The sequence below is a fragment of the Camelus bactrianus genome, chromosome 22 (genome assembly GCF_048773025.1).
Source record: "Camelus bactrianus isolate YW-2024 breed Bactrian camel chromosome 22, ASM4877302v1, whole genome shotgun sequence".
NCBI classification, from domain to species: Eukaryota; Metazoa; Chordata; class Mammalia; order Artiodactyla; family Camelidae; genus Camelus; species Camelus bactrianus.
In genome coordinates, this window is record NC_133560.1 from 6,056,432 (window position 1) to 6,072,552 (window position 16,121).

The 16,121-nt window shown below is 49.4% G+C and overlaps 1 protein-coding gene across 2 annotated transcripts in view; it reads right to left on the bottom strand.

The window, feature by feature from the left end:
* Positions 1-6,212: 6,212 nt before the first annotated feature.
* Positions 6,213-16,121, bottom strand: part of MAML1 (mastermind like transcriptional coactivator 1) — a 41,349-nt gene continuing 31,440 nt past the window's right edge. Inside the window, exons 3-5 of one of the 2 annotated variants that reach the window (XM_010946238.3) lie at positions 13,882-14,121; positions 11,590-11,686; positions 6,213-9,720 (exon numbers count right to left, since the gene is read on the bottom strand). In XM_010946238.3, coding sequence (XP_010944540.2) covers positions 8,741-9,720; positions 11,590-11,686; positions 13,882-14,121 — 1,317 coding nt within the window. In that variant the 3' untranslated portion in view covers positions 6,213-8,740. Of the gene's footprint in view, positions 11,273-11,589; positions 11,687-13,881; positions 14,122-16,121 lie in introns of both variants that reach the window. The other variant, XM_074350126.1, reaches the window with a different exon arrangement.

Sequence of the window (16,121 nt, forward strand, 5' to 3'; positions counted from 1 at the left end):
TCTTTCTCACCGCCGCAGGCGACCCCGCTGTGGGGAGGTGCTGGAGTTAATTCGATGATCCTGTTGCGTTGGGCAGTTTGGGTGATTCCAGTATTTTGCAATTACAGGATGAAGCTTCCCTGAATACTTAGGTTGTATTTTTTTTAATATAATGATTTTTATAAAATTTAACTTTTATGAATAGCTAATACAGTCACTTGATCAAAATATAAATATATAAAACCCAGCTATCGTTATAAAATGATATTATATCAATATTGATTTAAACATCACAGGCAATCAGACCCTTTGATGACATTCACCAAAATCCTCTACCTGGAAGTTTTAAAGATCTTGAAATCAGTTAGAAGGGAGATGCCCACGACGCTGAAAATGCTCACTTCCCGGAGGCCCCATGCACGCGCTGGGAGGCCGCAGTGGTGGGAGAGAGCGGGTCTCGTTCCCGCGGGCTCTTCTAGAGGCTGAAGGAGGGTGGGCTTCCAGCTGACCTGTTCTGGGCCCCCGAAGCTTTTGAAACGCCCATAAACTTATCCCCAACAAAAGCGTACGTACGTAAACGCAAAACCTGCCGCTTGTATGGGACGCGTTCCTCAGAAACAGGATTTGGGTGCTGGGGCTTTCTTGGGACTGGAAACACTGGCTGTCAAAGAGGCGAGGGGAGCATAGGGGACAGACCCCCTGGGAACAGCCCTCTGACACCACGGATCTTCTAAAAATTTTACCGTGGAAAGAAGACTTAACATGAAACGTGCCCTCTTACATCTCTCAGTGCACCACGCGGTACCTGGACTCTCGCTGCTGCACAGCGCGTCTGCAGAGTTTCCTCATGTTGCTTCACTGGAGCAACCCCCCCCCCCCCCCCGGGGATCAGCTGCCCCCGTCTCCCCTCCCCCAGCCCCGCAGCCGCCACTCCACCCTTTGACTCTATGAATCCGACTATTACACTTCAGAGAAGTGGAATCATAGTACTTGTCTTTTGTGGCTGGCTTCTTCCACTTAGCAAAATGGTCTCAAAATTCATCTATGTTGTTGCATACTGCAGGATTTCCTTTTTAAAAAATTTTTATTATTTTTTAATTTTACTTTTTTTATTGAGGTATAGTCAGTTTACAATGTTGTGTCAATTTCTGGCGTACAGCACGGTGCTTCAGTCGTACGTGAATGTACATATATTTGTTTTCATTTTCTTTTTCACCATGAGCTACTTACAGGATATTGAATATGGTTCTCTGTGCTATACAAGAATTTCCTTTTTTTTAAGACTGAAGAATATGCCATTGTATGTATACACCAAATTTTCTTTATCCATTCATCTGTAGATGGACTATGTAGATTGTTTCCACATCTTGGCTATTGTAAATAGTGCTGTAACAAACAGGGCAGTGCTAATATCTCCTGATTTCAATACTTTGGATAAATAAAGGCCCAGAAGTGGGGTTGCTTAATCATGTGGTACTGAATTTTGGGGGGGACACTCATGCTGTTTCCCACAGCTGCTGCACTCTTGTATTCCCACCAACAGTGCACAAGGGGTCCCTTCTCCACAGCCTTGCCAACATTTCTTTGACTTCTGCTCCACAGTTATCATCACTCCTCCCCTTAAACTTCTCCGAGGTCTAGGATATCGCATTCCCTGCTCCAGCACCCTGTCCTGGTATCACCACGCTGCAAGTCTTTTATTTACTCTACTTAAAAAAATTTTTTTTATTGAGGTATAGTCAGTTTACAATGTTGTGTCAGTTTCTGGTGTGCAGCACAGTGCTTCAGTCACACATGAACCTACATACATTCTTTTTCATACTCTTTTTTACAGTGAGCTACTACAAGATATCGAATATAGTTCCCTGTGCTGTACAGTATGAACTTGTTTATCTATTTTATATATACCAGTCAGTATCTGCAAATCTCGCACTCCCAATTTATCCCTTCCCACCCTCTTCCCCCCTGGTAACCATAAGTTTGGTTTCTATGTCTGTGGGTCTGTTTCTGTTTTGTAAATAAGTTCTTTTTTTTTTAGATTCCACAGATGAGTGATATCATGGTGTTTTTCTTTCTCTTTCTGGCGCAAGTCTTTTAACTTCAGTGTGCCAGCGGCTCTCCCTACCCTGTGGTCAGCAGTGATGGGCTCTTGTTGTCGGGCAGCTGGCAAGCTCCAAGCTTCCAGTGCTGAGCCGGCTCTGAAAGCACTACCCACTTCAACTGCCTCAGGCTGGCTTCCCCAGAAGCAGATTTTGGTGGGGGTCAGCCCCTGGGAACACCACCCATGAGTGTGCAAGCGCAGCTGGACTGGCCAGAGGGATGCTGAACCGAGATGCAGTTGCAACAGAGGCCTCAGATGATCCCACAGGAACTGTGGAGCTGGGGTGGCCCTTTGGAGAGGCCCCAAATTGAGGAAAGGGACTAGGTCTTTGAACCCCCCAATTGGCCAAGCTCCAGATGTGGGCTGCCCCTGGGAAGGGGGCACAGCCACAGGCAAGGCAGTACCCTTCCACTGGAGACAGTTCCCAGAAACACTCAGCTGTGCGCTGGCAGCAGCCAACATTCTCAGCATTTGGGAGGAAGAGCCCCTGGGTCCTGAAGGGACGACTTGTCTCACATCCCATCTGTAGGGGCAGGATTGGGCTCAGACAAGCCCTGCTCTCTTGTTCTGGTCTTCCTGTGAGCCATTGTGGGGCTGAAAAGCAGGGTGGATGGTGAGGGGAGCCAACAGAGTAGGTCAGATACAGAAGGAATGAGAGGCAGCTGCAGAGTTTAAGAAAAGCCTCTTCTATTGCACAGCAAGTGTCAACAAGAAGAAATGGCGTTGTGAGGTGTGTGACTAACAATGCACATTTGGATGTTTTCATTGCCTGGAGGCAAGAACGACCCTTGGGCCTGCAGCGCCGAGGGTAACATGGCACAGCAGGAGGGAAGGTCGGCTGCGTCTGTAGCTCTCGGCTCCGAAGATGACTGTGTGGTTGGGCTTTTCCCTGCATTACAGAAACGGGTACTTAAGAAGGTGTACAGCCAACCAGCCAACCGAGAGCCTTGGATGAGAGACGGCACTCGAGCCAGCAGTGACAAACCTAAGGGGGCAGGAGGCCACCCGCCTCAGCTGCGTCTAGTGGAGCAGGGTCCTTCAAGACTGATAAAGGACACGTGATTCCACAGATGAAGGACGCGCATCCACGGATGAAGGACGCGCCTCCACAGATGAAGGACGCGCATCCACAGATGAAGGACATGCGTTCACAGAAAACAGACCGATGGGGACCCACGGGGAAAGGAGGCAGGGGAGGGGCAAACGAGGAGTTTGGGATTAGCAGATACAAACTGCTGCACATAAAATAAACAACAAGGTCCTGCTGTAGCACCCAGGGAACTATGTTCAATATCCTGTAATAAACCATAATGGGAAAGAATGTGAAAAAGAATATGTTTATGAATGTAACTGAACCACTATGCTATACACCAGAAACTAACACAATATTGTAAATCAACTAGAGTTCAATCATAATCATAATCATAATAAAAGAATATGTAATTCCAGCTTTTCTTTCCATAACCTTGCAAAGTTCTGCTTTCTAGATACAAAGACAAATGGAGCCCCATGCGCAGCGCACTTGTCTGACCAGGACCAGCCATGTGGCCTGCAGTGGGGAATCTTCCAAACCAGCAACTCTGGACAGAACAGGGAATTTTGAACCCCCTCAACCACCCCGGGGCAGCTGCTGTATTTGTTGTCCTGTTTTTTGTAGCAGACAGCACCTCCTCTTCCTTGTACGGGCCCCCTCTCTGAGCATTTTCACTCCAGGACACTGATATCAAGGTGCCTCCATGTGTTCTGTTCTTGCCACGCTGATCTCCACTTTGGGTGAGGGCCTGAAGTTATTTCTTCCAACTTCCCTGAAATAGTCTGCATGCACTGAAGTCTGCAGCCCAGCTTACAGCAACCGTTCAGAGCCAATTATTCTTGACACGTGAGCACAGCCATCTGAAAAGTGGCAGGTGCACCACCACCACCAGCTTGAAGACCAAAGGGGAAAGGTCCAGTAAGGCAAACTGGTCCCACGTGCAGAAGAGTGGATTGCTTTCCAAGACATCGCCCACCATTCCTCGTGCTTATCTGGGAGGGCCTGGAACTTTTTGCTGACTTCAGCCACCAGCCTTGGACCAAACTCATAGGTAACCACCATTTTGGATCTTTCAACAGCTTTACAGCCACACTGGCATTTCCATGCCCCGATCGGCTGACTGGCCTTAAGGCTGACTAACCGGTAATGCCGCTGCTGATGGTGGGGCAGTCCCACCCCAGAGATGAATGGGGGGCCCTATCTTACCTTGAGCATCTCCTTGGGCTGGGCTGGCAGAGGCCCCTGAGGAGCTCATGCCGTGGCATGGAGGGCACCTGGTGGAGGGCAAGACCCACCCCGCACCATATGCAACATATATCCTTTGTGCTTTTCATTGAACACATGTTGGGCGTGTGCTGACTGTGCTTTCTCAGCATGCCTTCCCTCCTTTTAACAGCACCTCCTTCCTTTGGGGAGCCCCCGCTCCCGTCCCACGTGGCCATGAACTGGTCTCCCCCAGAGCTCCAGCTGGCTCCCTGCCAGCACGTGGCCTCCATGAAGCATCTCCTTCGAGGGGCCTGTCCTGCCCATCACAGGTGAAGTCTCTCAGGCCTTACCTCCCCTCGGCAGCCCCAGTGCCCTCTATCTCATCCTGACACTTGTCAGCTTCTTCCTGACACTTAGCATTCCGGAATCACCTGTCGTTTATGACGTCCCCTTCACACGAGACTGAAGCTCCACGGAGCAGGGCCGGGCTCTCCTACACCGCTGCTACACTCCCTGCTTCTAACACGACACCTGTCCACAGCACGTGCCGTAAACACGAGCCGAGTCAGCTGTCCCCCCCCCCCCCGCCTGCCTCCCCACTGCACGGGCCTGGCTGGTGACTGACAGACATAGGAGCTGCAGAGATAGGAACCATCTGGCCACTCCTGAGGCCTGGCTTGTTCAAGACCTTCTTTGATTCTGGAAGTTACCTGGTAGCCTTAAAAACAGGCCGGGCGGCAGGGAATTCTCGGGGTTTTATTAGCCAGATTTTTTTCTATTGGCTCCCAACAGAAGCAGCCCAACTAAACCAGCACTCCAAGTTACTACGTTCAAAACCTTTGTAAATATTTAAAATAACTGCATTGCATCTGGTTAAACAAGCAGCGCCGCACTTCCTTAGCCAAGCCCCTCTGGCAGCCTCTGCCCTCCTGGCTTTCCGCAGTCGCACATGCCGCTGCTCTGCGCCCAGGATTATTTTCAAGGGTGGCTTCTCAGAACTGGAATGGTTGGGTTGGACAGATGGCATGGACATTTTAAGGAGCTTGCTACCTTTTCCAAAATTTCTTCCCACAAGAGGTTGCAGTGCGGCCGGCCCCAGCACGCCGCAGCCGGCGAGTGCTGCTGCTCAGCTCCCGGACCTGCGAGCAGAGCCACCTCCCCCGTCCTCGCCTGCACCCCCACCCCACACACGCACGTCCTGTGCGCTCTCAGCCAAGGCTTCCTGGGTCCTGAGTTTTTCCTTTACCCGCCTTACAGACAGGCTCTACTTGGGTTTCAGTAATCAAATCGTTTTATTCTATCACATGACAGGCTTCCTTACCCGGACTCCCTGGGAGCTCCCGCTTGTCCAGGTCTGACCCACTTCTAGCCTATGGCTGAGATGAGAGGCCACCCAGAAGACTTGCTTTCCAGGCTCCCGGTGTGACACTGACAGGAGCGGGTGAAGCCCCTTCACAGTGTGACACTGACAGGAGCGGGTGGATGAATCTGCCAGAGCACATGTTCTCACAATAGAAAACGAAAACTAAGCAAGACCTAGAGAACGGTGCCGAGGGTGAGCCTAAGCGTTTAAGTCAAGTATCTGAATGGCTGAGGAGCTGGAGTAACCTTGAGTTATTGGGTCCAACTCCCTCACGTTAGACACAAGGACATGGACGAGCCCCAGAGAGGCAAGAGGCCAGCGGTCCTGGGTGATGTCCTTGCTAATCTCATAGTGACCATCAAAACACAGAAGTTACTTCAAGGGAAACCAAACCAAACGTGCCCACCACCAATACGTGTTAAGAAAGTAGCTACATCACAAGAGGAAAGCAGCTACCGAACACAGCAGCTGTGCGCCGGCCCGCCTCCTACCCTGCTGGCACGGCCGTGCGAAGTGACATACACGGGCAGTTTCCATACTAGCAAAATACTTTTATTATTTTAAAATGATAAAACAAGGAAAGTAAAGATTTCTTTTTGGTGTATACCAGTTAAGAGAAGTAGAAGAATAAGGGTATTAATAGGATTTTCATGTACTTTGATGACAGTAAAAAGTTAACAATACCAATTGTTCGCCATAAAACATCATAGCTCCCCCAAAACACATATATAAAGGATCATTGTTTTAGAATCTATAAAAGTAAAAAATATACAGTCAGAAGCTCTAACGCTTATTCCACCTTTAATATAAAATTGTAAACATTTATTTACACAAAGCAAATGTGTATAACAAAAGTCCGAGCACCCTTTTCTTTTGAGTCATGGCTCCTGGAAGATGGGGATTTGCACTGAAGTGGAGTTGTCTCCTTCCCTGACTACCCAAAAACCAGATTCATAAATAAAGCCACGGGCAGCTCCCTGGGGGGACCCCAAGCATCACATTTTATTGCTCTGACACTGTGGCAAGTGAGAAGCCTGCTGTCCGTTTGGCGGCCCCAGGACTAAGGCAGGGGCAGCCCTCCCCAGAAGGCGGAGGCGGAGGTGCGAGCGCCTGGGGACAGAGGTGAGCAGCAGCCAGAGGGGCACCGGGAGAGGAACAAGGACCCGCCACCAGCCTTCAGCCCACTATTTTTGGTAGAAAATCCGCTGAAGTCGCCCTCTTCTCCTTCAGATTGGGGAACTCACGCGGAGGGCGGGGTCTTCACTGGCTTAATGATTCATTCCCTTCTTTGAGAGCTAAATTCAGCGTCTGGGGAGAGTGGGGAGGGCATTTAAAGGGGAATGGCCCGAACACCACGCTCACGGTGGCAAATGGCTATTAGAGAAGAGGCTCTGAGGGTCCAAGTACCCCCATGAAAGGCACTGCTGGCGCAAAACAATGACCAACGTGTGTACGATCCTCCACCCCCTCAAAGCCACTCAAGCTGGTCGTGTGAATATTTTCCTTGGCTCAATTCTTTACTTATGATACTCCTTGAATTACCCATTTTGAGACTCCCAGGAAATACAAATGGGGTTGTGGTTTCTCCTGAGACCACCCTGTATGTCAAGCCACCCTTTTCAGTGTACTACCTTCTCTCCAACACTCTGTGTAAAAGGGTCCGCCCTGCGCTCGCCATTCAGCTTTCGTTATACCGAAGTGCTCTGTCTTCCTTCTCCACACACAGCCCACAGGTAATAATCTGTTTTGTGGACTCTTAGCTTAGTCAAGTCCATTCGTTCACAGACCTTGAAGAGAAATCCACTTGAATCTTTAGAAAGGATGTATTAGTGTTATAAAGCAATTCTCTTTAAAAAGTGCAAGTCGTTTGACGAGGGAGTGGCAGAAGCAGTAAAATAAAGTGGAATTCTTTCCTCTGGCCTCGCCTGCGCCCCCTCGGCCAAACAGGGCCCACCTTTTTCTCCTTTTCCCAAACCTTTGCCTTCTGGGGAGGGGAAACCCTCCTCCTTGCAATGCCACGGTTCCCTCTAAGGAGTTTTAATGACTCTTTCCCCTCCAATCTAGTAAATCTGTGCTTACGAGGTTTTCCATCTGGGCTGGAGAGAGGAAGGGGAGGCAGAGAGAAAGGTCAGGTGAACTGAAGACGGGGTGAAGACAAGACATCTGCGCACAACTCAACAATGATCCCCTTCCCAACACGTTATACAGTTTTCAGAGACACGGCAACAGGTGGAAAGTTACAACAAAAGAGGACAGAGTAACCCAGTGACTCCATCTTAGCAGTCAGCCGGGGGGCGGCCACCAACACACATGGGAGCTTCTTCCGCCCAGGTCCTCCTGACTGCCAACCCGCGTTCTGGAAGGAGGAGGAGCTGCTGGGAAGACCCACCTGTGTCACTAGCTCTGCATCTTGTTCCTTTTTGGCACTTGCAGTCACAGCCTGCACTTACGGAAATGATTTTCCACTGAGCCTCCCTTTCCCCTGAAAGCTGACAAAGAGCAGGAATAAAAAAGGCTCTTAATCAAAAGGAAACACTAGGTTTCCAATGCCACTTAATCACTTTAAACCGTCACCTATCCTAATCTGTTTTAAAACCTTAAAAAATTTAAAAAATCTTTTCTACGCTACAAATTGCGAATAGTTCTGCTATAAAGTTTCAACAAAAATTTGTCCCCAACATTGGGGCAAGTGGAGAAATCTTGGATTAAGTCAACACAATGGCACAGATTTTTAGAAGCCTGACATCATGGGGTTTCATTGTTGGTTTTTTGGTCATTTGGATAGAAAACCACCTGCAGAACCCTGTCCTGCTGTCCCAACACCAGGTAGCGATGCCAGCAGATGGGGTGGGGCCAGCCCGATAGCCCACAGCTGCTGGCAGGGAGCCGTGGGCCCCCCTGGCTCTGGGAGGGCCGGCCTCGGCCCTGGGGCTCTAGCTCCACCCGCCCGCCCAGCTCCCCGGGCCCTGGGCTTTTGGTCCAAAGCAGTTGCTCCTTCTTGCATCTGAGAGCAAAAATATAGGGTGTATGAACACTGACACCACCACAAATTCTCCCGTTACTGAGGCCCTAAGAGGTCGTCCAAATCATTCATCCACTCCTCCGAAGTCCTGTTCTTCAGCAGGGAGTCGATCAAGTCAGTGTCTCCAGCCATGCCGGCCAGCCCACTGCCACCCGGCTGCCCGCTGTAGGCAAAGGGCAGCTCCTGGCCTGCGGTCCGCACAGGGTAGGCCTGGGCGCAGTGCAGCCCTGCCCGCCCGCCCATCGCTGGGGCGGGGCTCTGGCTGAAGGCCCCCAGCTCAGGCCCGGCCGGGCTCAGGCCCGGCAAGCCTTGCGGTGGGGCTCCCTGGGGAGGTGCTGGGGCAGGGGCACTGGTCCTCTGCTGTGCGCTCACAGGGGGCAGCATGGGCCCTGCTGCAGCTGCCGAGCTCAGGGGGGCCATGGGCCTGCTGGGCATCGCCTGGGAGAACTGTGCGCTGGACATTTTCAGGTGGGCCTGCTGCATGTGGAAACTGGAAGCTGCACTGAAGGGGCTTACGGTGTTGTTCCCTGGGGTTTGGCCACTCAGGTTTGGCATTCCCTGATGCTGCCATGAGGGATTCTGGCCTCCCATGGTCGCCGACACCCTTGGGACCTGCGGCTTAGTTAAACCAGAGTTCAGGGGCCCCTTACTGTGCTGTTGGGAGAGACCAGAGTTCCCCAGAGAGTTCTGCCCATAGGCAGCTGAAACCGAGGTGTTCTGGCCCATGCTGGTCTGCCGGGGAATGTGGGCATGTCCGTTGGTGGCCTGTGGCGGAGGCTGGGCCACTATCTGGGTTATACCAGAAGCCATGCCATAGAGGCTGCTCTGCGGCATGCTCTGGGAGCCAGTGAACTGAGCCATGCCGCGGTCCTGCTGGCCTGAGTTTGACGGGAGGGAAGAAACCGAAGTGTGTGCAGGGCCCATTGGCATCAGACTCCCGGCCTGAGAGAACACTCGAGGGCAGCTGGCGTTAGACGGACCCAAGCTGCTCATGCCAGGCATGGCAGTGGAGGACCCTGGAAGACAGAAAACTCTGTCAGCAAGTGGGCACTTCTCGGCCACCACTGCAGAGACACACCGGAGCCCAGGCTGCAGCCGTTATCCTAGAGACATGAAGGCACAATCAGAACATCATACATCTCATGTCGGGGAGAGCTCGGGGGCTGGACCAATGAGGAGACTGAGACAGGAGAGGCGAGCGGTGTGGCTAGGGTGTGGGGACAGCATCCAGAGATAAGCTGCAGGTACGGTTCTGGGCAGACTCAGAAGAGCTGCAGCCACCACGTGAGGGACAGGGTCGCAAAGCCAAAGGGGAACTGGATTGCGACTCTGTTTTAGACCTTGCCGGGCAGGGACTGTTAAAATCACTTAGATGAGGGGCCCGTGCAATGTGGCACTACATGGTGGTGGCTGGGGAAGAGTCTAGAAGACATTTACCGAGCACCTGCTCTGTAGGGGGTGCTGTGCTGGGGAGACAGCACGGAATGGGACAGAGCGGTCCCGTCCTCAGAGAACTTGCTGCCTGGGACTCTGTCTTCAGCAGTGGATGCACAGTGACAGCACTCACCTGAGAAGCTTTCTTGTGGGTAGGAGAGCGGCTGTGCAGGGACTGGCCGTAACTGAGCACCTTTTTCTCCTCTCCCTCTCTCCACTAGAACCTAACTAAAAGCTTTGTTGAGGAAAACAGAAGAGCTGAAGGAGTCCACTTCTCTCCCACTGACAGCCCACAACAACACGAGATGGGACGGAGGCAGGAAGGCTGGCGAGACCCAGGCTCCCGAGAGGCCTGCAGGCTTCAGCTCCCTGGTCCCGGTCAGCACACACACAAAACTCCAGCTGTCTCCTCCGGAAGGCACGGCTGCAGTCAGTTTCTCTGGGACACTCTATAGTGAGAATCACTGGGGAGGGTGTGGCTCAGCGGTAGAGTGCGTGCTTAGCATGCCTGAGGTCCTGGGTTCAATCCCCAGTACTTACATTAAAATAAATAAATAAAAATAAACCTAATTGCCCCCCCCCAAAGAAATAAAATAAATCTAATGGTATAGTGAGAATCACTGACCAAGAAAAGCACAGATTTCAAAGATATTCTCAGAACTAGGAAGACAGGTGTGGCCTACATTTTACTGCACATGTCAAATGAAATCTGTTTCTGGAGCGACAGCCTGAACAGAGGCAGTCGGGCTCCCTGGCATGTCTGAGATGTGGCAGCTGACATCTCAGGACACCTCCTGCCCCTTTCTGGCCAGCTGTCTGCTGCTGATACCGCTATCCACCACGCTGATATGAGCAAACAGGAAGAAAGGAAAAAAAGCAAAAAGACACACAAGTGCATTAAGTCTCTCTTTATCTGTAAAATTGGAGAGGGTCATTTTTCAAAGAAACATATAACAGCAGAAGCAGAGGACTTTCTTAAGAATTGCAGAAGCCATTTCCTGTTGATAAGATATCCTCCATCGTGGGGGAGGGTCTGGCCCAAGCGGCAGAGCGCGTGCTTAGCGTGCACGAGGTCCTGGGTGCAATATCCAGCACCTCAGTCGAAAACAAACAAATAAACCTAATTACCTCTCCCTGCAAAAAAAGAAAAAAAAAAAGAAAAAGGAAAAGATATCCTCCATCTGGAAATGATTTTGCTTCAAAACATTGTATAGCCAGGGACACAGCCATGGCACTCAGCTGAAGTGGTCTGCCTCTATGAACCTGCCCTGACCTGTAGGGTAGCCAGAAAGCTAGGCTCCTCGTGCAGACTGAGGTTACACGAGCAAGTAAATCCATTCAGTATCTACAGCATAAAGCTGGGCGGACAGCAGGAACTCGGCAGGAGGAGAACCACTCTGTCCGGTGCCTGCCTCCCTCTGCCCTCCTCCATCACCTCAGATTCTCCTCACCTGTGAACTGGCCAACCTGTGGTGGGAAGGTGCTCTGGGTTGGGTCTTGGTACTGGGGTGGCGGGCGAGTCAGATGGCGCTGAAACTGCTGCTTCTCCTAGAAAATGCCAAGAACAACAGAACAAAACAGTAAGAACCACACAAAACAGAAAGAGTTAAAACTGTCCAAGTTTGTTACTCAGAAGGACTCCTGTGGAATAATGCTTGTATAATCTCATCTCGGGGATTCTTTTTTTTTTAAACTTTTTTTATTGAGTTATAGTCATTTTACAATGTTGTGTCAAATTCCAGTGTAGAGCACAATTTTTCAGTTATACATGAACATATGTACATACATTGTCACATTTTTTTTCGCTGTGAGCTACCACAAGATCTTGTATATTTCCTGTGCTATACAGTATAATCTTTATCTATTCTGCATGTGCCTCTCAGTATCGACAAATTTTGAACTCCCAGTCTATCCCTCCCCTCTCCGCCTTGGCAACCACAAATTTGTATTCTACGTTTATGAGTCTGTTTCTGTTTTGTATTTATGTTCTTTTTTTTTTTTTTTTTAAAGATTCCACATATGAGAGATCTCATATGGTATTTTTCTTTCTCTTTCTGGCTTACTTCACTTAGAATGACATTCTCCAGGAACATCCATGTTGCTGCAAACGGTGTTATGTTATCATTTTTATGGCTGAATAGTATTCCATTGTATAAATATACCACTGCTTCTTTATTCAGTCATCTGTTGATGGACATTTAGGCTGTTTCCATGTCTTGGCTATTGTAAACAGTGCTGCTATGAACACTGGGGTGTAGGTGTCTTTCTGAAGGAGGGTTCCGTCTGAATATATGCCCAGAAGCAGGATTACTGGGTCATACGGTAAGTCTATTCCTAGTCTTTTGAGGAATCTCCATACTGTTTTCTGGGGGATTCTTAATAAACAGTATGGAACAGAAGGATGGGGTGGATCTAAGGAGCAATGATTTAAAAAAAAAAAAAAAGGTGGTGTATCAGTTTTAAAAAGTAGAGGGCAGACCAGGGAAATGCAGATCAGAGCCACAGTGAGGTGCCATTTCACACCTACTAGGATGGCTAGAATCAAAAAGACAGATAAGTGTGGTGAGGATGTGGAGAAAATGGCCCCTCACACACTACTTTGGGAATGAAAAATGGTGCAACTGCTTTGGAAAACAGCCTGGCCGTTCCTCAAAAGATAAAACTGAAGAGTTACCATTCGACCCAGCAATTCCATCCCTAGGTATACACTCAGGAGAACTGAAAACCTGTGTCCAGGAAAAGGGGAAACAACCCAAATGTCTATGAATAGATGAACAGATAAATAATATTCATACAACAGAATATTACTTAGCCATAAAAAGGAATGCAGTACTGGTACATGCTACAGCATGCTTGAACCTTAAATGCATTTATATGAAATGTCCAGAACAGGCAAATCGATAGAGACAAAAAGTAGATTAGTGGTTGCCTAGGCTTAGGGAGACAGAGGAGTAACTTTTAATGGGTATAGGGTTCTTTTTAGGTGATGAAATGTTCTAAAATTGACTATGGTGATGGCTGTCAACTGTGAATAAACTAAAAGCCATGTGAACTGTACACTTTAAATGGGTGAATTGTGTGTCATGTGAACTATACCCCAATAAAGCTGTTATTTAAAAAATGGCAGAACTGTGGCAGTAATGTGGGCTTTAAAGTCATTTCAATCAACTTTACCCTCTGGGTAGCTAGGTCTGCTCTTATGTCTTAAGGATATAGTTCTAAATCCTGAGAACTGCTGTAAAGTTGGTACCTGCATGCTTACTTGGTGACCAAGCAGGGGAACTATAGGCCTGGGAGGGGGCTTGTCAGTCCTGATTCTAGAACCCCCGGACCTCAAAAATGTCTCCATTTCCCTGCTTCATGTCCTGGCTTAGCAAGCTCTACATTTACAACCAGGCTGGGTCCTGTGCAAACTGGCAGACTGTGAGTTCAGTGCTTCAGTAGCTGCCGACAAGGAACATGGAAAAATGTTCCAAACACATACAGTTTTAGCCACAGATTTGGTCTCCATTAATCCCCACTAAGTGACATAAAGCTGCTCTCACACAGGCTACCCTGTGTGAGGAATGAATGCCACACTCCTGGCAAGTGGCTTAAAAGGGCAAAGTAGTCTAACACCGGACATGCACACGCTCACAAACCCACATACGCACAAGCGGAGCCTGCAGCCACCGCAGCGGCTTGGGAGGCAGGCAAGCGTGGGAGGGGGCTGTGGGGTTTTCATCCACCTTTTTTTTTTTTACCTGTTCTGCCAGAAGGTGCTGCTGCCTTTGCAAGAACTGCTGCTGCTGCAAATGCTTCTGCTGCTGCTCCCTCTGCTTCTGCTGGTCCAACAGCAACTGATGCTGCTTCATGACAGCTGCCTGCTGCTGGTTGCTGAGATACGGGGTGCTGCTGTGAGTGCTGGCCACAGACACGGCAGGTGGCTGGGTCCCCACGCTTGTGGCCTGAGTTGGAACAGGGACGCTGGGAGGGTTCTGCTCCTGTCAACGCAGAGAAGGGGGTCTCAAGTCAGGTGGGACACGCTTAAGTCCGTGAGCCCTGACCACGGCGGATGAGCTCTGGCCGGCAGAAGCCCGGCTCAAGGCCTTCTCCTGAAGCCTCTGCTTCCCTGCAGGTGACTCCACGGCAACCACCCTCCACTGTGAGGCCGGGGACTGAAGGCACTAGCACCCGAGTACCCAGGCACAGCAGTGGACAGTTACCAGCTGCGTCTTCACTTTGTTTCTTACAGTTCACCAGGGGCAAAGGTGTGCTTTTACATTTAAGCTCGTGCATCTACATCCCATGCTTCCACTGGCAGCTGCAGCTCAGAAATGCCCCCTTGCTGGAATGCATGGTGCAAACGAGCCCTTAAGGGAGGAATGTCCTGAGGGGCCCTGGTTGACGGAGACGCTGCATTCTGAGTGTGCAAACCTTAGGTCCCTGATGGAAAGGCTGTCCCTGAACCACCTGAAATTGTATGGTTTGTCCACCTGTGGACAGCATTCTCCTGGGAAGAGGTTCCTGGCCTTTGTCAAACATTTATGCTCAAAAAATACTGAGTATCAGTGAGAACTTTATAGGATATTCGCTATCATTACCTGGGCCTAAAGTAAGAGTCATGTTAAAGGTTAGCACAGTATTATCCCAATATCACTACCTACATTTAAAAGAAAAGGGGAAATTTTAACTCAAGACAGGAAAAAGGCAAAGAGTAGCTACCATTTATGCAAATTCAAATTTTTGAGCTCCTTTCCAATCCTTATGCATCTGTATATTTAGTCCTTACAAGGTTCTAATCTTAGAGCAGACTGATCTTGAGGTGAAGACTCACGAGTGCCCTGTGAGGTGCCAGTGCCGCTGAAACGGCAGTCACCACCATGCGCTCTTTCCTGGGTTGCTTTTTTCTTTTTTTTTTTTTTTTAATGTTTCTTCCTTCTGGTCGGGAGGTAATTAGGTTTTATTTATCTTTTAATGGAAGTACTGGGGACTGAACCCAGGACCTTGTGCACGCTAGGCATGCGCTCTACCCCTGGGCCGTACGCTCCCCACGCTGGCTTGCTCTTGGTGGCTGTGCAGCAGCTCGGTGGCTGAAGCAGGTGCAAGTGTGAACATTCACACGTGCATTCTCTGGCTGGGAGGTGACCACACTGCTTCCAGCTTTCAGCTATTAGAAATAATCATGCAATGACTATCGTGCACATAGCTTTCTTTCTTCAAATTACTTCTTGCAGGGATATAATGTGTTTATGCTTATAAACATTTTTATGGCTTATGAAAAATTGTCAGTTTACTCTCCAAACGCATTCTGCCCATTTACACACCCTCACTACTGTCTGAGCATGTCAATTTCCTCACAGTATTATTAGCACTGAGTTTTTTAATGTTTAATTTTTAAACTTGCAGAGTGCTACAAATACACAAGGGCACACATAAAGGTACTCAAAGGGGACAGTAATGCAGGACACCCACCCAGCTGCACGTGGCACAGCTGTTAGGCATCGGGGGTCTGCAGTGCGGGCGTGAAGGCAGTCCAGGACACACTGCGCAGTGAGAAAAGCAAGCGCACTCCCCTCTAACTGTGAGGAAGTTGGAGAACACTCTGCGTCTGTCTGCTCTACAAGCCTTGGCCTTACGTAAGAACGCTTCCAGCCAGGGAGCAGACATTTCAGGACACATTGGAACATGAGCAGAAATGCACATAATGATCATGATAAAAAATGACAATCATTCTCCACCCTACAGAGCCACGTAACTCTGCTGAGCTGGAGCATCTGGACTAAATACCATGGAGTTCAAATGTGTTAGGGAGCAGCACTCACCCGAATGTTGTAAGTTTACTGAAGCTTACGGTATTTTGAACATACAGATTTGACAGGTGGTTTAAATTAAAACAAAAAACAAAAAACAAACAGAGCCTCTGAGAAGCACATTCCATGTGATCTTTACCTGGTTTGCTTGACTATTTTTCACTCCCAAGGGAGTCAAAGGACAAGAGTAG